The following is a 21,339-nucleotide window of genomic DNA, read 5'->3' on the forward strand; positions in this document are numbered from 1 at the left end:
ACCTAGGTACTCGTTAAACCTAATGTTATTAAAATATATTTAACTGAAAATCAATTCAGACAAATGGAAATTCGCTTAGTCGGCAGGTTTGCTGCGGCGGGGGTATTTAACCATATTGTGTATTTAGCTGTGACTTCTCAAACGTTCATGGGTACTTTTGGATTTATATATGGATTTGATATTACAATATGTTGAATATCACATTCTATTTTCCAGATAAACATGTTATCCTAGTAAAGACATAAAAACCTATAGCCTTAACTATGTTACACCCTTAACTCAATCAACTATCTGGTTTTATGTGTAAAGGTGCATTGTCCCTGAAGCGACTCTTGCGATAGTAGCTGAGCGATAGTAGCTCAGCGATAGTAGCTGAGCACTGGTTAGCGTTGTTTCAAATGGGACCAATGTCCTTGACGCGACTGCGACTGGAGCGGCTAGCGGCTGAACTACTGCGCTAGCGGCTGAGCGACTGTAGCGGGTCTGCTCTGAGGGGAGTCAGAGTCGCAGTCGCTGAGCGATTTGTGTTGTGTGTAGACTTTTTTTGGTCGTAATGTCTTCAAAGAATACAAAACTGCTTTCTACCCCTGAATAAGATGAAAAGCTGTTAGTACAGAATAAGTATTGAATAAATACTTGAAGATTTAAAACGTGGGGTGCATGCTAATTTAGAATTATCTTCACCTATTTAACTATTACTATCCATTGAATGCTCCCCACGTTTTTCGTTTTAACTTACAAGTATTTATCCTCTCCACATATTTATAAATTATTTTTACTTTTGAGTGTGTTTAAAAACGTGGTATTTTTAAAAATTATTTTTATTTATAATTATTTTCTACTAATTTTAGAAATAATTTTATTATTTACAGCTGACTTCAATTGATATATTTAGGCCTACATTCTTCCAAAATGTAAACATTAAAAATTTGGAAGCCCATGGGGCTTAGCCCAAGGGAAATATGAAAATTAAATTATATAATATTGTATTATCATCCATTTTTGAGCTATGTTTCAAGTTTCAATTCTCTAGCTCGTCGGGAAGTTAGTTTTTGATTGCAAAGTTTGTACCGGGCAAGAAAGTGAGGTAATAAAAACGTTTTAAAATTAGCTGGTGTCATGGCACTCATGGCACCAATTCACTCGAAAAGTCAGCAAAATGAACAAAATCGCTCTAGAACAATCGCTTCAGGGACAATGACATGGTTAGCTACTATCGCCGAGCTACTATCGCTGAGCTACTGTCGCTCAGCTACTATCGCAAGAGTCGCTTCAGGGACAATGCACCTTAAAGCGTACGTTTTGTTTTATGTTCACAATTTTTCATAGGTGTGAAATAATTATTTTCTCCATCAATAATTTGTATTTTAAATCAAATAAAATCAAATCAAATCATATTTATTAGCACATAAACGTACAGAGGTTACAGATAAATGCACAGGTGCTTTGAACAGGTGCTTAGGACAAACTATCAACAAAACTCTTCAAGCTCTTATCTTGTTAGACTGTTTAATTTTAAAGGATTAAAGGATAGATTTCAGCTAAATTTCTCAGGTACCGGTAAGCTAGCAGAATACTATTCTTTACCAAACAAAATACTATCAACAATTGTTTACAGATTACAGTGGCAACAAGCCCACTATAGAGGCTAGACTAGCCAAGGTAGTGGAGGTTCAGGATGGACTACCAGAAGGTGTGACAAGGCTGCAGCAGCTAGAACAACATCTGACAACCAAACAAGAGAAGATCCCTGTCAGGGCCAAGGAGACCATGGAGCGTGAGCTCAACAACCTCAAGTAAGTGTTACATTCAGTGCCTATTTGAACAACTGCCCAAGTTCACTTTTTCTCAGTCACACACCCAAAAAACTACAACAATCCAACTACAACGACCCAACTACAACAACAAAACCTTCCTTTACATCAACCACAATAAGTCTTTTGTATACCCACCTGAAAACCTATAAGTAAACATTCGTCGGTCGGGAATCCTAAATATCTATGTTTTATATTTTGCCCCTAAATCAAATTAATTACCATTCAGCAATGCTCAGTCCTCTGGTTCTCGTCTTTTAACTGTCAATCAATCTCTAACAACTCGTAATCACTGACCAGATTTGACCATGGTAAGCTGACCACAGCCGTGGGCGATGTGAAGCAAGGCTTGGAAGGTCGTCTCAACCAATGGAACGAGTACGACAGCTCCATGGAGAGACTGCTCGCTTGGCTGACAGAGTCGGAGATGGCTCTTAAGAACTACACCACTCTCAATACAGTGGAGGAGAAGCAGGAACAGCTGGGGAAATATCAGGTGAGCTTGAGATTGTACAGCTGCTGTTTGAAACGAGGAGTTTTGATTCCCTTTTATTGCCAAGGTAAAAATACTTATTTCTAAAGTTAAGATGCAATGATGCTAAGATCTTTGGGTTATATTTTAAGGGAAACCCAAGTGCCTGATTAAGGAGTTTTATTTTCATTTAATAGAGGGATAGAGTTCTGATAGTTTTCCTGACAAAATATTTGAGGCAATTAGTCCAAAATACATCTCTTTAAAATTTATCTTTTAAAATCTTTCATTCCTTTAATAAGTAGACCTACATGTACCTATTGCAAAAGAAATAGTTTGTAAAGAATAGCAAACAAATTATATTTTGTCCTTTTTTGCCAAATGTACATCTCTTATTTTTGTTGGATATTTAAAAGTAAAATATTTAATCTTATAAATATTGACTACCCAAGCAAATTATGCACTGTGCTCATTTAAGCTTCATATTATTGTGATAAAACTATTAGGCTAATACTAAGAGGCAGCCACATTTGTTGCAATTCACATCATGATATGTAGTTAGTTGCATTTGTAAATATTATCATTTTCACTCATAACATCAGGCAGTGTAACATCCACTTTTTGTTAATGTTTTACGCCTTGATATAATTTTCATGTCAGTCAGTATTAACTCCAAATTCTGTTGCACTCTAATAACATTGTTGATATTGTTGTAATTCTCAATTAAAAGTCAGAATTTTTTATCAGCTAGAAAAATTGTTTCAGTTTTTCAAACAGAATATTTAATTTTGAATGATCAGAGTTAGATGTCTACCTATCTAAAACCATATACCATAGAAACGGGGTAATCTGTTCCAAACTTAACTTAACCTTATAAAACCTAACAGAACCTCACCCAAAAGCAACTTATTTGAAATAACACAAATAATTGATATGTCTAAAAATCAATTAATTGTCAACTTATTTAAACATTTAATAACCGATTCAGCTGGCCATATTCCGAATCAGTTGTAGGGATAAGATAAGATTCATGTATTGTTTCAAAAATCCATTACAAGTGCAGACTGCATATCAACAAACATTTTTTTTTATAATAGAATAAAAGAATATACATTTGAAGATTGGTAGACATCAAACAGAATTTGATTTAAAATAGATTTATAGTTCTCGGATCTCTGAGACTTTAATTTAATTTAAAATCCAGAATGTTTACTTAACTTTAGACTGTGCATCATCCTCAATAATAGCAGTTGCAGTACTTGTGTCCCTTAACACCTTTGGTTCGTAGGACCAGAGTAAGCTTATTGACTCGTACGAAACAGAGATGGCGGACACGGTTACACTGGCCGATCACTTGGAGCAAGTAAGATCACTTGTCCGTGTCACTTGTCACTTGTCGCTTCACTCTGTCACTTGTCAGCCAACTTGTCGTTTGTCTTGTAATCTTCTCGTTTAGTCACCGTTCCCAATAGCAGCTGATCATTTATAAACAACATGTTAGCCAATAGTTCTTTCTGTAGAATAAATAACAGAGCTACAAAGTAAAAATAATTTCATGGTTTTGCATTTTTTGGAAGACTTTGAAATAATAAATACCATACCAACCATTACAGATTGTTATACTTGCTAAACAAAATCAGATTTTTGTATTTTTGCATGTATACACAATTTATAGTAATCTGAATTTCCCTTGGTTGTTGTATTGAAGTATGGTTTTGAATTTAACGAACAAATAAAATTGTTTGATCTAAAGTATCTACTTGCAAACAGCTTAGCTCCCATAAGAAAGGTTTGGCACCAATTAGAGTTAACATTATTGCTAAATGTTGTAAACGATTTTTCAAATCATGAGAAGGAATTGATCAGCTGCTATCCCTAGTGGCGTTTTGTTTCACGTTCATTTCACATTGTTTTCTGAAGTTCTACTATTGTTTCGACACCCTTGACAGTGCTCCTAATGCAGCCTTTGACGTGTCTCTTATAAAACGGATTTTTGGCATTGCTAGAGTAAATTTTAACTTCTTCATTAATATTTTCCTTATTTCAATTAAACAATTTTTCTTAGGTGTTGGTATCCTTCTCTGTTAAGAAATGTTACGTTAATTTAGTTTTAAGGTCAGTGATCTGATACGTTACTCGTTTGTTAAAAGTTAGGTACACGAGTGACCTTGAATTGAAATATAAACTTTCTTTGCCTAAAATATGCTTTTCTCCCAGTTGGGTTTATTAATACTTATCAAACTCTTAGCTTATCAAGCTCTACTAATAAAAAAACTCAAATAAAGGTTTTTCAAAGAAATCTGAATATTTTTAAATGTTTAGTGGGATTGTTATTGTTAGAGATCTCACATTGTTTTTTAGGTGTATGGTGTATATTTTTTTGTTATTCAAAAGCACCGTAGTTTTTTTTTTTTAATATTGCTTGTGTACATACACTGCATGCATAGGGTGTTACCTTTGACTATCAATACAATAATTCTGTATCCAATAGTCAATGGTGTTACCGAAAGGTTTGTCTCTATACTGAATATCAAGTTCTAACCAGACTTACAAATATAAGAGATATAGTTAACCTGATATTGATAATAGTTTTATCTGATAGTCTGTGTTATTTATATTCAAGTCTATCAACTGTAGAATAAGTGTTATTGTAGATGTGTTTTTTAGGGTTGTTGTAAAATTAAATGTGTCGCAACACAACATCTGTTGTAATCTGTCATCGTTCAACAACATTTTAATTTTTTTTTACTTGTTATAGAATTACATTATAAAGACAAAAGTCTTTCAAATGATTTCAGATTATTGTTTGAGCGCAAAACTATAACAGTTAATTAGGCTATGAATATAACTAAACTATCAATTTTTGAAAAAAGAAAAATCATTTCAAAACACTAAATGTTTAATGAAAACTCACCAATGAGTTTAAAAAATTATATTACTTTGTATCAATAATATAACTAAGATTCCTAAATTATATAGATTTTAAAATTTTAATTTGACATTAACCTTCCGGAGGTCTTATCACGGAAGTAACCTCCAGGGATGTTTTAACATGAACTTTATTAAATGAGTAGTTTTATAAGTTTATATTGGTGGAATAAAAATGTCTTTGTTCTGAGATCATAGCATAAGTACAGTACTAATAAGTGTGACTGTTTTAGTCAATGTTGGTAAGCCTGCGCCAGAATGAAGCGGAGTTAGACAAGATGGCCGATCAATCGTCAGAGTTGGTACAACTGTCAGGAGAGGCCAAGATATCCGTCAATGTTCAACAGATCACCTCTCGTTTTCAGTCCATCCAGACGACTGCAAAGGTGAGTTTGAGTTGGAAACTACCTCGGTCACAGAGGGTCGCCATCAATGACTTTTAGTTTTAAGTGATTTGGTGTTAAATTATCTCTTGATGTGATAGACTGGGACGGGTGGCATCATCCTGTAATCCAGCTACTAGGAGGTCACGAATTGTGGATATTTATAGGCATGCACTGAGAAAGTGGATTAATGTCCGCAAGAGTGAGTACTACGACTATCCGCAGTACTATCCTCATAAATAGACCAATTCATATATACCAAGGCAAAAATGTGGTTCAGATTCCACTATAAACTTTAGGTCCCTTAGTTGCCATTAGCTGTATGGGCTATTAATTAACAGCTGTGTCTAAGGAATGTCGGCCTTAGTCACTATCAAGACTACAAGATCGCGTCACTCATCCAACACTCATCTCCATTCATACTTGGCTTAAAATACCTACTTTGTATGGTCGCCATGTCATTGAAAATTATTTAAGATACCTAAAGGAAGGATTGTCTAATTAAGGTATCTAACGAGCTAATTCCAATCTTACTCCAGCACCATCTCTCCTTCCCTCATTATTCTAGCTGGTTTCCACCAATATGGAATGATAAGTCTTATCATAGTGGCCAGTAACAATCTTAAAAAAATCTACCCTTCAATTCTAAATCAAGGACTGTGATTAGGTTTCTCACCTGTGGGAAGGTAGTTAACCCCCATTGAAATTCATTGCCCCCTTCCCACCCTAGCACTTTTTTACCCTCTTTTTATGATTGTTGTTTTGTATCTAATACAAAAAGGACACAAACTGTATAATTTAAAGTTACACAATTTCCAGGAGATTGTCAAGAAGTGTGAGCAAGCCGTCAGTGACCACAAGGCATATCTTGGCAAACATCGAGAGTGTCTAGAGTGGCTTGGCAACGCTCAGACTCGTTACCAGTCTTGTTGTGACGCGTCTGCCTCCGCTACTCAACAGGTATACTGACATCACCTTTGGAACAAAAATTAATACACGTAAAAGGTAAAAGTGATGTGCCCAACTTTACCATCTTGTCTCAAATTCACCAAAATAATTGATTTTAAGAATTTAAATAGTTAAGGATTTTTTGAGATTTTGAATTTTACGATGTGATTGAGATTTTATAGATGGCCACGGGATTTGAAAATAAATTAGAAGTTTTAATAAAAAAAAGTAATTATCAGTGAGAATTGATTTTTACGGCACACACAATAGCATATTCAAAACAATTTTACTAATATTTGAAATTTGAAACTTTAAATTCCTGGATTTGCCCCTACCTAATATCAACTGGTACTAACAGTTCCAAATTTTGAACTAGATTGCTATACAAATTTTAAAGATGGCTGAAAGTCAAATAGAATCGTATTTTTTATTTTTTTGTAAATCTGTCTTTTAGTTATTATTTCAAAGCAGAGAACAACCTGAAACTCTTTTGGATTTTTCTTAACGTTTTTGCCTTTACATCTAGGCCCACTCTACATTTACTGCATTAAAAATGTAAGCACTGCTAAGTTCTCTCAGAAATGGTTATAACTGTTCATATTAAATGCTAAACCAACATTAATTTTTAATTTTTCAATGGTTACTATGCAAATACTCATGTACATGTGTGGGTTGACACATTTGGAAAGCTATAGCAAGCTTTGCTGATTCACATTAGTGTTTGTACTGAAGTAATTTTCACACTGTTGTGTGTAGGAGTTGGTGGATCGTAGTGGCAAGCTGCGGACGCTGGTGAGTGAGCGACAAACAGCAACGTTGTTGTTGCATGGCACTGTGGAGGCAGGGGAGAAGTGTTACCCAACAACAGCTGTTGAAGGCCGAGAGGTCATCAGGTCACAGCTGGAGGAACTGCAGACGACGCTAGACACTCTGTACGATGGAGTGTCCAGCCTGGAGAGGGAACTGCAGGCCAAGTTGTCCAGGTATGGTGGACACTGATCCAAGGAAGTCAATCTGAAGAAAGACTCTAGGCCAGGATTATGAACTGTGGAATAAAGAGGATAACAGCTAGCTTACTTTGAAGAAGGTAGACCATAGAACATACAGAAGAACACACATAAACACGTACACAGAAACAGAAACAATATTTTGTCCCTTGGGAGACTTGAAGTGTAGAGACTCTTTCACTTTCTCTACACTTGACAAAGCCCCCCAAGGGACGAAATATTGTGTGTTCCATGGCCTACCTGTGCCAAGGTAAGCTAGCTGCTATCCTCTTTATTATACAATTCAAAATCCTGTATGTGAAAGAGTTCACTCTGGCACAAGAAACATAAAAATAAAACACTTATCAAGTGTCTTATCTCACTTATCAAGTGAGTTTTGTGTAAAGGTAACACAAGAGTTAAAACATTTCTCTGACTAAACACTTTCTCTTCCCAACATGAATCTTCCTTGATTTTATAATGCTGTCGATGACAGTGAAATATTCTAACTTTTGTGTAAAATATCTTAACAAATCTTAACAATCTAATCACTTTAGACACCCAAGCAGTTTTTGTGTGTGTTAAAACATGACTTTAAGAAAAAGCTTTTTGTGAATGCAGGTTGAATGTTTAAAGTGTGAATGACTTTGTAGCTGTTACTGACTTAGACCAACTAGTCCCAGTTAATCAATATCTTGTATCTTGGTTTTTAGCTTCAATGAATAATGTAAAGTTCTTATAGCTCATTTTGTTGTGTAATGAATGTTCTAAACTCATTATCCAGTGTTTAATCTGTTTTATATTGTAAAAAATTCAAATTCTTTAGCACAACAGTATATTTGATCTTTTCATTATGTACTAAATATTCTGTCAAAAACTGAACATAATTGGTGTTGTTTAGGTGGAGTGGCTTTGAAGAGTGTTTGGAAGCATTGTTGAAATGGCTGAAGGAAGCAGAAGCTTCTCTACCAAATGAACCTGAGCTGAAGGCAACTTTAGATGAGAAGAGGGCCCAGCTGCAGTTATATAGGTGTGTAAGCAGCAAGTTAATGTAAAATTGAATATTAATTAGTACAAAAAACTTATTTTTAAAAGCTTACCCACTCTACCAGGAACACTTTAAATAAAACCACAATTAGCCTTAATGTTCTAGTAAAACCTTGAAAATAGGGTTGACCAATTCTGTATCTCAATTGTAGAAACATCAAATCGCGATACATTTTTGATGGGCACTGAAACCTTAATAGGCGCATTTGGTCTCACCATTTTTGATGCTATGCCAAACCAATATTTGATGTTAATTATCTATCCCACAAACTTTGCAGATAGCCTCCATAATCGCTGTTCCAAAAAAGTGATGAAATGTTTTAAATCCTGCCACAGGACCAGGAGTACGAATTTCTAAAATAAATAAGTCTTAATTTTAAGCTGCTTGTTTTTAATTATTGTGTGTCTCAAGCTGACATGCTGCTTCTGCTGCTCGCCTATGTAACCTACTCCAATTGTCCCTCAGGTCTTTTTAATGTCCTAAGCTCTTTGAGACTTATCTCATCACAACAAATGTGACTGAAAATCGGTGTGTAAACTGTGAATTTAATTTTCAAACAGAGGCAACTTGTTTGTTAAAATAGTCTAGTTTGAGTTGAAAGGGTTTTCTTATGTCTTCAATAAGTTTTGATTTCACTCTTTACTTTTTCTCCAGAGCCGTTTTACATGATGCAACCATCCACAATCAAGACATTGTTGAGTTGAGGGACAAGATTGAGTCGCTCCCAGAACACAACGCCCAAGTAGAACAACAACTGGCTGCCATAACAGCTCAACACGGCAAGATACTCAACCGAGCTCAGGTCTGTCGATTGATTGCCTTAACTGTACAAGTTGACTTTTAAACTGATAACTAATTATTTCCCTAAAACTTCTTGGAGGTGTCAGCAAATGTACTTTTTTGTGTGACGCTCTAGATGTTACCAAGATTGTTAGGAATGAGTACGTAATTGCTACGATTCTTGATAAATAGGATTGATTTAAAATAAATTTAATAATGTTGGATATCAGATTTCACAGTTGATTCATTTTCATATTCTATTTGTAGTTGGATACGAAATTTGGGAGTAAGGTTTTTAAGGATTTAGATTGAGGTTTAAGATTAAATTCCTGGATTTTACCATCCCTTATCAACTGCAATCGCCATTACCTAACCGACGACATGTTGTTGTAGGAGTATGTGCAGCAGTATGAGGAGATAGTCAGCAACCACCAGTTGTACAGCAAGGCAGTGATGGAGGCTCAGGAATGGCTAGATGCTACACACAACACTGTGTTGCTGTGGGGTGACACGGAGTTGGAGCGGATATCTCTGCATACCAACCTGGAGAGACTCAAGGTAATGGTGGAGGTGGCATTTAAAGTCAGCCTATCGTAACTATTAGGAATGGGTCAGTGCGGTTGTAAGTTTGACCAGTTAAGTACACAAAAACTGAGAATTGATGGGGAATGTCGGTTTTAATTTGTTGTTAGTCACGCAATAATTTTGTTGATAATAACCAAATACCAAGATACAACAAAACAATAATCAATGAAAAATCAAACTTGTAAAAAGTAGCTGTTACCCACGGGTTTCATCCTGTTTGACTTCAATAAGTATTAATACTGTATAACTATTGATTGGTTAAGCTGAAAAAATAAAATAGAATAACAAATAAGAACATTTGAGGAATTTTTAACATTAGGCATATGGCAAGTTCCCTTTAGAAATAAATTACGACCTTATAGGGCAATTTATGAAATAATGGATAGTTTTGCGCAAGGTTTCTCGTTATGACGAACATTTTAAGTATATGGTTGAGGGGGGTGTGACTTGTAAATTTCCCAATTTATATAAGGATTGCAACTGTTTAAGTATTTACTTCACATATTGTGTTTTCATGTTGTTTAACTGTTTTCCCATAATCTGGATTTACTCCTACTCTGCACTCAGCATCCTGCTATGTTGACTTCTAAGTGGGTATGTACTAAGGGAAATGTTAATGTTCAAGAATCTTCAAACATCTCTGCCAGAAGAGGAGCCGAGAATCACAGGCATCAAGACAATGGGAGAGAAGGTGCTTCCAGGAACAGTGGACTCTGGACAAATCAACATCCGGGCACAGATAGACTCTTCCCAACAGGAGTGGGAGGGACTACAATCTGCTGTCAAGTAAGTGTTAAAATGTAACAGAGATCCGTTACTGGCTCTTACCTAAAAGTAATTCAATAATTTGCAGAGACAAGTTTTTCCAATGGATTTTGCTGCAAGTCGATTTACTGTGTTAAACTCATGTGTGATGATTGGCTAAATACTGTTGACTGTATGATCTATGAGAATAATCACAACAAAGTAGATTATACCTAAATTATTCAATATAATTGCAACATCTGTTCATAATACTCTTGTCTTGAATTTAGTTTAGCAAACTGCAAAAGTTATTTGTGATAACAAATAGTTAGTCTTACAAACAACAAATAGTTTCAAACCTAGATTCGAGAGGAAATTGATTCAATTCCTAATGTTTCCGTTTCCACAATATTTTGGTGGATTTAGAACACGTATTTTAAAAACGTTTTGTGTTCCTCCCAAGTCCCAACTAAGTGTTGATGGCCTAAACAGTTACAAAAACTGCTTAATTGAAACTTTAATTTTTTTTTTTTAAAAGGTTTATTTTTTTATTTCAAGGTCCACAATGGAAGCGTTGGAAGCTAAGCTACAACAGTGGGCCGACTATGAAACACTCAAAGACCAATGTCTTGCCTGGTTGAGAGAAACAGACACCAAACTACACACAGTTGATCTCAAGGCTACTTGTGCAGAAAAACAGAAACAACTGGAGGTTCTTAAGGTAAGTTCTGATGTGGTTGTAAATATTATTGCTAGTTTTAGCGAATTTCCCATATAGGGAATAAGCTATTACCGTAGTACTCATGGTAAGACCTGGACCCGGGACCGATTTTTGTTTTCGTTTTGAGGTCCCTAGAGGCCAAAAAACCCATCCGTTCAAATTCATATATATATGTGTCCGTTAGCGCGATAGCTCGAGCAAAAATGATCCGATTTTGATGAAATTTGGTACAAACGTGTAAACCTACGTTTATTCGAATGAGTTCGCGAACCAGCATGATTGGACCATTGGAACGGGGGTTTATGGGGCTTTTATGGGGTAAAAATGGGGTTTTCCCATTTTTGACCCAAAAAACATAAAATTTTGAAATTTCTTTCCAAACAATTTTGTAGAGCTTAAAAATACAAATAATTTAGTATATTGAAGCGTTATAATGCGCCTAATGGTTACGGAGAAAATTCCAAAAAATTGTAAATTTAAAATTCCCAGGTTATTCTTATGGAGAACAAGTAAACTGTTGTAGTTTGCTTGTTTATGAACATATTTTGATCAAATATGGAAAATGTTTTTATTTCTTACTAACTATTAACATTGTACAAAAACAAAACAACAAAAAACAGTTTTACCCTCCCCTAATGCAGCAAACCTAAGTACTTGTTTAACTGATTCTATTTAAATAGGGAATAAAAGTGATATTTTTAAGGAGACAATTTAGTGTAAATCCAATTAGGCAAATGGAAATTTGCTTAGTCTGTAGGTTTGCTGCGGTGGGGGTATTTTTTTCCTCTCTCGTGGAGATGTATTTTGTGTGATCATATAAATTATTGTTATATCATACAGTTTATTTATTTATTTATGTTTAGCTCTTTTAAACTTAATTTCATTGCTTTAATGTTTTTTTTATGTTAGTGAAGGGGTTTTCTCTTAACTTTTATGATCAAATGTGATGGGTAAAAATGTAAGAAGTGACATATAACATATGGTTACGAATTGTGTATACTATACAGCAAATCCCAATAATCCGTCGCATTGAATATTCTACAATCAATCTAAGTGTATTTTAATAATGAATTAACATGAGATTGGGTCAATTTAAAAATGCATTTTAGAACATAGGAAAATTGTCGTTGTAACTCTCAGATTTAGAAAAAATGCATTGTTGTAGGAAAAAAATTCCTGTTGTGACCCACTAAATTAGAAGAAATGTATTGTTGAATATAATAAAATCACTGTTTTGAGTTTTTGTTCTTTGATAAAGGAAAGTGCAATGTAGAACATCGGGTGATTGCACTCAGTAATCTGCCACTTCTAAAGTCACAAATGCCCTGGATTAGTGAGTTTTTAGAGTAGTTGTTATTTCAGTAACATTATATCAACAGTGTCAGGACAGTGTTTAGTTAAACTCAAATTGGTAATCACTGTCTAAATCTGTTAAAGCATAAATTTAAATAGCTTAGTTGTGGATTGAACTTAGGTCATTATGGATACTCGTTGTTTGTCTGGCAGGCTCTGCAAGGTGAGGTTGTGGCCAAAGAGTTGGAGATGGACACAGCGACAGAGAGAGCTCAGCAATTACATAAGGGTGGGTCTCGCAACACACAGATAGCCGAGCTGGCACAGAAATACCAACAGCTGTCTGCCAAGGTCAAGGTATGTGTCAGTACTAGATGACAGTAGTGGTAACTATTACCACTTAAGAGAATATTTGAATAAATTAGGCAGTAAACAAATAGCTATTTATTTGTGTATTAAGAGCGCAAAGTACGTCATTGCCTCTCGAGAAATGTAATTGGCAGTTTTAGCTGAGTGCGGCCATTCGTTTAGAGAGCGGAAATGACTGTTTATGCTCGTAATACGCACAAGATATTTCCTACCTTACTGCGTGTTATCATAACACACAGATTAACTTTCTAGTTTTATATAAAATGTCATTTAGGTTATGTTTAATATTTAGATTATGAATCCCTTTCATTGATGCATTACCGGGTGTTAGTGTTTTATGGAAAGGCCTACAGTGAAATCAGCTGATTTAGTGAGCAGGAATGTTTTATGGAAAGGCCTACAGTGAAATCAGCTGATTTAGTGAGCAGGAATGAATAAAGCGAGAATGAGCTATTTTGCGTACTGTGGCAATGTGTTGATCCCCATGTAGTGGTCGGAAAAAGATCCAACTTTAAACCACTGATGTAATATATGTCCTGTGCGACTAAACACATGTCATATTCTTTAACATATTATGGTTTGCTTTTGCTGAGTTTCTTGTCTTTTATGTGACATAAAAAGTATAAGATTCAAAGTAATCTTAGTAGCCTCCTGTCAGTAACTAATTGCATTAACATGACTTGATAGCTAATGATTACACAAGTACCAGGTCCAAATGTTCTCGTAGATACTGCATTTAAGTACTTTTTGCAAAATTAGAGGCAAGCGACAGTACATCAACTTACTAGGTTGTAGGTGAGAAGGCAAGTAGTATAAATTGATCACAATTATGGTCTGATCCTTATTTTGTATACATTTTTTGATTTTTATTATAAAAGAAATAAATGGTTCCATTACTTATCTCGGTGATGTCTAACAAATGTTTTACTTCACACCGTTCAACTTAATATTGGAAAATAGCACATAGAATATACCACTACTAAACAATGTAGGCCTATCTAATTCATAGTTAAGCTTATGGCCAAAATAATTCCATGAACAATATTTAATTGCTTTTTGTATCGTTTACAAAACAGTTATCCTAACTTGACATCATGAACTGTTTGCAGGGATTGAACACCAGGTGGCAGCAGTATGTCAGCAGCCATCTTGAGTTTGACTCTCACATTGCCGAGACTTCTCGTTGGCTCGAGAACATAAAAAATAAACTGCAATATTGCTCGGATCTGAGCGCTTCCTCTCAGAAAGACCTTGAGGAGAAGCTGGACACGATTCAGGTTTGTTAATCTTCAATTTGTTTTTATTCAGTAGTTTAATTTACTGTGTAATTAGTTAGCTTTGAATAAACGCTGTAAGCATATGTTGAAACCAACTTGGTCAAGAAAATGTCTCTGACAGGCAAATTATGGGGGTTGGTTTATCTCCCCAAAATTTAAAAATACTGGTAACTAATTTTTTAGGAATCTAGAGCAGGGTCTATCAAGGGTCTAGATCTCTATTTCATTTCAAACAATCTTTTTTTCATTTAGCACATATTTACAGTAGGCCTACATTGAACAGTGTCGATAGGTGATATTAGTAAAACTTAAAACTGTTTTTTAACTTATTTCTATTTTTTTACCATAAAAAAGGTTATTTATACTATTACAATAGAAATGCTCAAAAAAACAAATAACAATCATGAATAAAATAAGAAATATGTCATATAATCTAAACATCCAAAAGCCCTTCAAGTCCCAAAAGGTTTTGAATTAAACTCTGGGTCAAGAAATTCTTTCTTATCATTCTCATATATTCTCATCCTTATCGCTGTAATGAATAAAATTGGTCTAGTTTTCATATAAACCAACACTGGAAACACACAAAGCGATTGAAAAGTTGAAAAACGCAAACTAGTAGTAAACTTTATTTGTTATTTTACATAATCAAAAATGTATTTAACTTAACTTCAGTTGTTTGTTTGTGTATCCATATCAAAGTTTTGCTTTAAGAAAAAATTTAATTTAATTACGTATAGTTATCCCTCTGCAGGATTTACTGCTGTACAAGGATGAAGGGTTTAGCCGCATCCAAACGTCAGTGGAGCTGGCGCAGACAGTGTTAGCCAACACTGCACCAGCCGGACACCAGACGATCAACCAGGCACTGGCTGACCTGCAGGAGCAATGGAGCAACTTGGCGTCCAAGATGGTGGAGACTAAGGTCAGTGCAGTAGTAATTGGTAAATAAACAAGTGTTGATACTTGTACCACCACTAGGCTCATCAATAATCATAATTAATTGATAGCGCAAGATCGATGTTATATAGTAAAAAAAACCAGGATTTGGACTGTTCCCTTTCAACATGTTAAAAATGCCATTGGCATGGATAGACACAAAAATATATAATACTTTGACTACTGATGTGATATAAACGATGTCATGGTGTACAGGTTAGGTTGTTATTTTAATTCGGACTTGTTCACAATTTGTGAAGTCCTAGTACCTATGCAAAATTTGTCATACGTATCAATCAAATCAAACCATAAACCATAAAGTAAAAAAGCAGGTAATCTATTAAAGACCAAAACATTATTTCCTTCTATTTCTATTCTAATTTATTTCTTTTTTTATCTGTAGACAATCCTGGATGAGTCCATACACAAGTGGGCTGGATTCCTGGAGAACATTCAGCAACTCAACAAGACTGTAGAGTACTTGGAGGCTTCCTACGCAGAGATTCTGCCCTTCCAGACAACCATGACAGAGAAACGTGCCCAGCTGGAGCGTATCAAGGTTAACATTTGCTCTGATTAGAGCATATTAGCTTTATTTGGGTGTTTGACTTAAACAAATGTACTTGTCCTATTAGAATATTTTTACTTAGATACCATTGAGAGAAAACTGAAAATCACAGTTTCCTTTACATACAATACACTGGTTTTTGATTGAGTAAATAAATTGGTCCCACTTTACTAGTGTGTCTTATGCATGGATGAATGAGTTTATTAAACTTTGTAGGAATAGGGTTTGAAGACAAATATCCCTTAAGCTACAAAATCATGCTTAAACGTTTCTTACACTCTCTACTACTTACATAAAGCCATGGCTGAGGAATATGCTGATGTGAACAAACACTAAACTTGTGTGTCCGCTTTTAATTTCGTTCTGATCTTAATAAGTAGTAATTTAACCAGACAACAAATTTTGGATGACCATTTGTTCTGTATTCTATTATGGTAAATCAACATTAATTGGAATGGAATAAGTGAGTAGATAAAGGGAAATGAACGGAATGTCAATGGTAATAGAATACAGTAGTCTCACTCTCATCCGAACTCCTTAGAACCAAGGCCAGTCCAGATAACGAGTTTTCTGGTTCAACCTATGTCCCCTGAATCACTTGATAACTAGCCCGAATATTTTACCTAAATTTGGGAGAGCATTGTATCTAACCATGTGGCCAAGGGTCTAAAATATTTTCCACAAGAAAAGTTATATCAGTACCGCCCACTTCCTGCCAATCTAGTCCGGTTAGACCGATAGGCTGAAAAAAAATGGTTCAGTTAAAGAGATTTCACTTCTGCCGAGTGTAGTCTGATCAAATCGATGTCTGGTTAAACCGATGTCCAGTTAAAAGGTGTCTGGATAAGAGGGTGTACAAGGTATTCAACAGATTCATTGAAAGTAACAAAAGTAGATTAACAGATAAAGATGACAACAAAAGTAAATCCAACACTTCAACAGAAGATCAAGGGGATCTCAGTGGTAGACTATTAACGTCTTGCTTTTAATGTCTCATTGTATGTTATTGTTGTTTCTTCATACTTGTTCTATGATTGTTGCAGCATCTGGATGAGAAGGTTCGCTGTGAGATGATCGAAGTGGAGGGTCTCAAAGCGAAGGCCTCTGAGATGCTGGCGAGCGGACAACAGAGTCACGCAGCCTCTCAGGCTCAGGAGATACTGCACAAGTTTGATTCACTCGCCAACAAGATCAAGGTCAGTCGTATGGGAATAAACTATGTCATTGACTATTAGATACTAAAGTAGACATCCCATCTATATAGACCAGCAGTCACAAATTTCTTACTAAGAAATAACCTAGTTTTGTAAGTCAGTCACAGAATGTTCTAGTGTGTAAAATTCTATTTTATACCTATCTTTTGTTGCTGGCTAGATTGATGGGTCATAACAGATGCTATGGGTAACCATAAGTCAGTCCATTAGTTTGACTTGTTAAAAAGTTTTTGCATTCAACTGAGATTAGCGCAATCTGTCGGTGGCTCACATTAACTACAGCGATTTTGATTAAAAATCAGGTAACAAATTTAACATGGGGATGAAATTGTGTAGTTGTATCAATACAGTCAAAGGTGCTGTATTGACATGCTGATGTTGATTATCTGACAGAGTCTACTGGGCGAGCGAGAGGACCAATGTAGAGACCACAGGGTGTACAAGGAAGCTCATGACGAGCTAGTGTGTTGGCTGAACAGGGCAAGAGAGAAGATCCCGTCCATGAAGCAGCGATCTCTCAGTGACAAGCTGGCTCTGGAACAAGCAGTGGCACCACTGGAACAACTGTACAACAAACAGGTCAGAGCAATAACATTGACTTGAGTAAACTAAAAATTATGTCTACACGGGCCTAGACCAGTTTTAGCCAGTTGTTTAAATACTCGAAGAAAACAAGATTGCATTACCTTCTCTCATAGTGTGTTCTATTGATGTTTTGTAATTTTTTATGTGGTATACTACAAAAGTAAATTAGACATAATATATTATAAACGGTTTGTTGAAAAAGGGTACTAGATAGAAAATATATTTCATGGCAGCTCAATTAAGAATTTTTTAAATCCTTGTGAATAGTGTTTAATTTATCTTTTGAAACAAATCAAATGTATATCTCTAGGTACCGGTACCTCAGTTTGCTGGGGATTGAAGGTTTGATGGTGAGAAAAGCTATTTCAATAAATGATTATCGGTATCGTATTCTGTAAAAAGGCTAATATAATTTTAATTTATTCAATACTCATCTTCAACTCTTCTTTGCCTTTTAAAAACACATTCTAGTGTATATATATATAATGTGTTAAAACAATTCAGCAATATAAATATTTTGGTTCATCCAATAATTGAATACATATCCATAATACTAGCATGCATTTTAAGGTCTTTGTTGACTGATAACTGTCTTCAATATTCTGTTTTGCCTCAGGCCCAAGGAGAGCTGCTGGTAGAACACATGCAGAACACAGGAGAGGTAGTTCTAGCCAGCACGAGTCCAGAGGGTCAGACACTCATCAGGAATGAGATACGAGCGCTCACTGAGAGCTTTCACAATCTGTTTAATGGCAAGTCTTCTCATATATTGTTAAGCCATTGAGTTTAATTGAAACTGTAAATTGTATGATGCAATACTCTTGCAGTTCACAGTGACCTGCAGTTTGCATGTGGTGTGCTATAGGCCCGAGTGATGATTGCGGGTCTCATTTTCTCTTCCTTACACCCTCTACAAACCTTAAACCTCCTGCGCTCATAGTTAATATTATTTATTAAAGTGACCCTGTGCAACCCACATTCAACTATACTTAGATGGGGAGTGTTGCTGAAGGTCTAATTAGACCTTCGACACACATTTTGCAGTTTGTACTTGTTGCTGAGGGTCTAATCTGGTAGTATGTCGAAGGTCTAAGTCCCGGAAGGTCTAAGAGTACAGTCAATGCAAAAAACTCATCCACTGATACTGTTTTAGACCTTGCGGGATTAGACCTTGGGCACACAATGTATATTTTGTAAATAAATTATTATAAAATGAGAGTTGCTGAAGGTCTAATTCCCTGAAGGTCTAAGATTCGAGTCCCTGAAGGTCTAAGATTCGAGTCCCTGAAGGTCTAAGATTCGAGTGACGGAAGGTCTAAGATTCGAGTCCCTGAAGGTCTAATTCCCTGAAGGTCTAAGATGCGGGCGGGCATTGCGTCGCCAGAGATGAAGGCTACACAAGCAGGCAATAACGCAACAACTTTTAGAGTTGTAATATTCTTAGTGATAGTTTTAATAACTCTCACGTCTTTTTTTTGCTAGCTCGTTATTACAAGTACGATGGAGATATAAAAAAATCCTTATTTATATTATATCATTGATTATTGGATGCTTTAATTTTTGTTATTGGCATAGTTGCAGGGCCATAACAGTTGCTGTAGCTCAGAATAAATCATTACATCAGTTTAAATTGGTAATTAAAAACCATTGTGCAATCGGCATAAGTAAGTTAAATAAGTGGTCGGCAGAAATAAGTTAAAGTTGGTGTTAAAAGAACATCGTTAGTTTCCTTGGTGTTCAGGATTCTGTTTTGTTTATTTCAGCTTATCTTAGCCAATAAATAGTTTCATCCATTGACTTAATACCACAGATGTTAATGACTAATTTCTAGTGATGGTCGGATCCGGATATCGGACTACCGGATCCGCCGGATCCAAGCTAGAACCGGCACCGGATCGGATCCAAAAAATTCCGGATCTTGGGCTGGATCCGGTTTTGATAGATCCGATTTTTTTACCAACACAAAGCTGTCTGTATCACTGTACAACACCGATTTTTTTACTAACACAAAGCTGTCTGTATCACTCAACAACCCCGAATGTTTTTACTAGCACAAAGCTGTCTGTATCACTGTACAACCCCGATTTTTTACTAAGACAAAAAGCTGTCTGTATCACTGTGCAACCCCGAGTTTTTACCAACACAAAGCTGTCTGTATCACTGTACAACACCGATTTGATTACTAAACACAAAGCTGTCTCTATCAATGTACAACCCCGATTTTTTTACTAACACAAAGCTGTCTGTATCACTCTACAACCCTGATTTCTTTACCAACACAAAGCTGTCTGTATCACTGTACAACCCCGATTTTTTACTAACACAAAAAGCTGTCTGTATCACTGTACAACCCCGATTTTTTACCAACACAAAGCTGTCTGTATCACTGTACAACACCGATTTTTTTTAACTAACACAAAGCTGCCTGTATCACTGTACAACCCCGATTTTTTTACTAAGACAAAAAGCTGTCTGTATAACTGTGCAACCCCGAGTTTTTACCAACACAAAGCTGTCTGTATCACTGTACAACCCCGAATGTATTTACTGGCACAAAGCTGTCTGTATCACTATACAACACCGATTATTTTACTAACACAAAGCTGTCTGTATCACTGTACAACCCGGAGTTTTTACTAACACAAAAAGCTGTCTGTATCACTCTACAACCCCGATTTTTTACTAAGACAAAAAGCTGTCTGTATCACTGTGCAACCCCGAGTTTTTACCAACACAAAGCTGTCTGTATCACTGTACAACACCGATTTGATTACTAAACACAAAGCTGTCTGTATCAATGTACAACACCGATTTTTTTACCAACAAAAAGCTGTCTGTATCACTGTACAACCCCGATTTTTTACTAACACAAAAAGCTGTCTGTATCACTCTACAACCCCAAATGTTTTTACTAGCACAAAGCTGTCTGTATCACTGTACAACCCCGATTTGTTTACTAATACAAAGCTGTCTGTATCACTGTACAACCCCGAATGTTTTTACTAGCACAAAGCTGTCTGTATCACTGTACAACCCCGAATGTTTTTACTAGCACAAAGCTGTCTCTATCACTGTACAACGCCGATTTTTTCCAGATTTCTTTACTAACACAAAACTGTCTGTATCCATGTACAAGACCGTTTTTTCCCAGAGTGTTTGTCTCTTGATGCAAACAACTTATATGGCAAGGCCATGTCTCGATGTTTGTATCTAGATGCAAATAACTTGTATGGCAAGGCCATGTCTCAGTGTTTGCCTCTTGATGCAAATAGCTTATATGGCAAGGCCATGTCTCAGTGTTTGTCTTTTGATGCAAATAACTTATATGGCAAGGCCATGACTCAGTGTTTGTCTTTTGATGCAAATAACTTATATGGCAAGGCCATGTCTCAGTGTTTGTCTCTTAATTCAAATAACTAATATGGCAAGGTATTGTCTTAGTGTTTGTCTCTTGGTGCAAATAACTTATATGGCAAGGCCATGTTTCAGTGTTTGTCTCTTGATACAAATAAATAACATATATGGCAATGGCATGTATCTTTCCGAGCTGAATCCGATATCTTCACACCTCTAGTTTTTAGTTTTGTACCTGGATGATAAGCTAACGGCCTATAATTTTGTCTCAAAAATATCCCGTTAGTTTTTAATCTCACCCGATGCTTCTTGATAAAAAATAATAAAAGTA

The 21,339-nt window shown here is 35.7% G+C and overlaps 1 protein-coding gene across 1 annotated transcript in view; it reads left to right on the forward strand.

The window, feature by feature from the left end:
- The window catches only part of LOC128986734 (muscle-specific protein 300 kDa), a 183,790-nt gene that overhangs the window by 88,811 nt on the left and 73,640 nt on the right, over window positions 1-21,339 (forward strand). Inside the window, exons 49-66 of the mRNA XM_054407239.1 lie at window positions 1,619-1,796; window positions 2,115-2,310; window positions 3,575-3,649; window positions 5,448-5,600; window positions 6,417-6,557; window positions 7,302-7,528; window positions 8,433-8,561; window positions 9,234-9,381; window positions 9,753-9,917; window positions 10,570-10,730; window positions 11,247-11,409; window positions 12,916-13,059; window positions 14,181-14,348; window positions 15,103-15,273; window positions 15,691-15,846; window positions 16,899-17,051; window positions 17,463-17,648; window positions 18,271-18,406. Coding sequence (XP_054263214.1) covers window positions 1,619-1,796; window positions 2,115-2,310; window positions 3,575-3,649; window positions 5,448-5,600; window positions 6,417-6,557; window positions 7,302-7,528; window positions 8,433-8,561; window positions 9,234-9,381; window positions 9,753-9,917; window positions 10,570-10,730; window positions 11,247-11,409; window positions 12,916-13,059; window positions 14,181-14,348; window positions 15,103-15,273; window positions 15,691-15,846; window positions 16,899-17,051; window positions 17,463-17,648; window positions 18,271-18,406 — 2,850 coding nt within the window. The remainder of the gene's footprint in view (window positions 1-1,618; window positions 1,797-2,114; window positions 2,311-3,574; window positions 3,650-5,447; window positions 5,601-6,416; window positions 6,558-7,301; window positions 7,529-8,432; window positions 8,562-9,233; window positions 9,382-9,752; window positions 9,918-10,569; window positions 10,731-11,246; window positions 11,410-12,915; window positions 13,060-14,180; window positions 14,349-15,102; window positions 15,274-15,690; window positions 15,847-16,898; window positions 17,052-17,462; window positions 17,649-18,270; window positions 18,407-21,339) is intronic.

This window comes from Macrosteles quadrilineatus, unplaced genomic scaffold (assembly GCF_028750875.1).
Source record: "Macrosteles quadrilineatus isolate MER2022 unplaced genomic scaffold, UCM_ALF_1.0 Scaffold_2__2_contigs__length_208266976, whole genome shotgun sequence".
NCBI lineage: Eukaryota > Metazoa > Arthropoda > Insecta > Hemiptera > Cicadellidae > Macrosteles > Macrosteles quadrilineatus.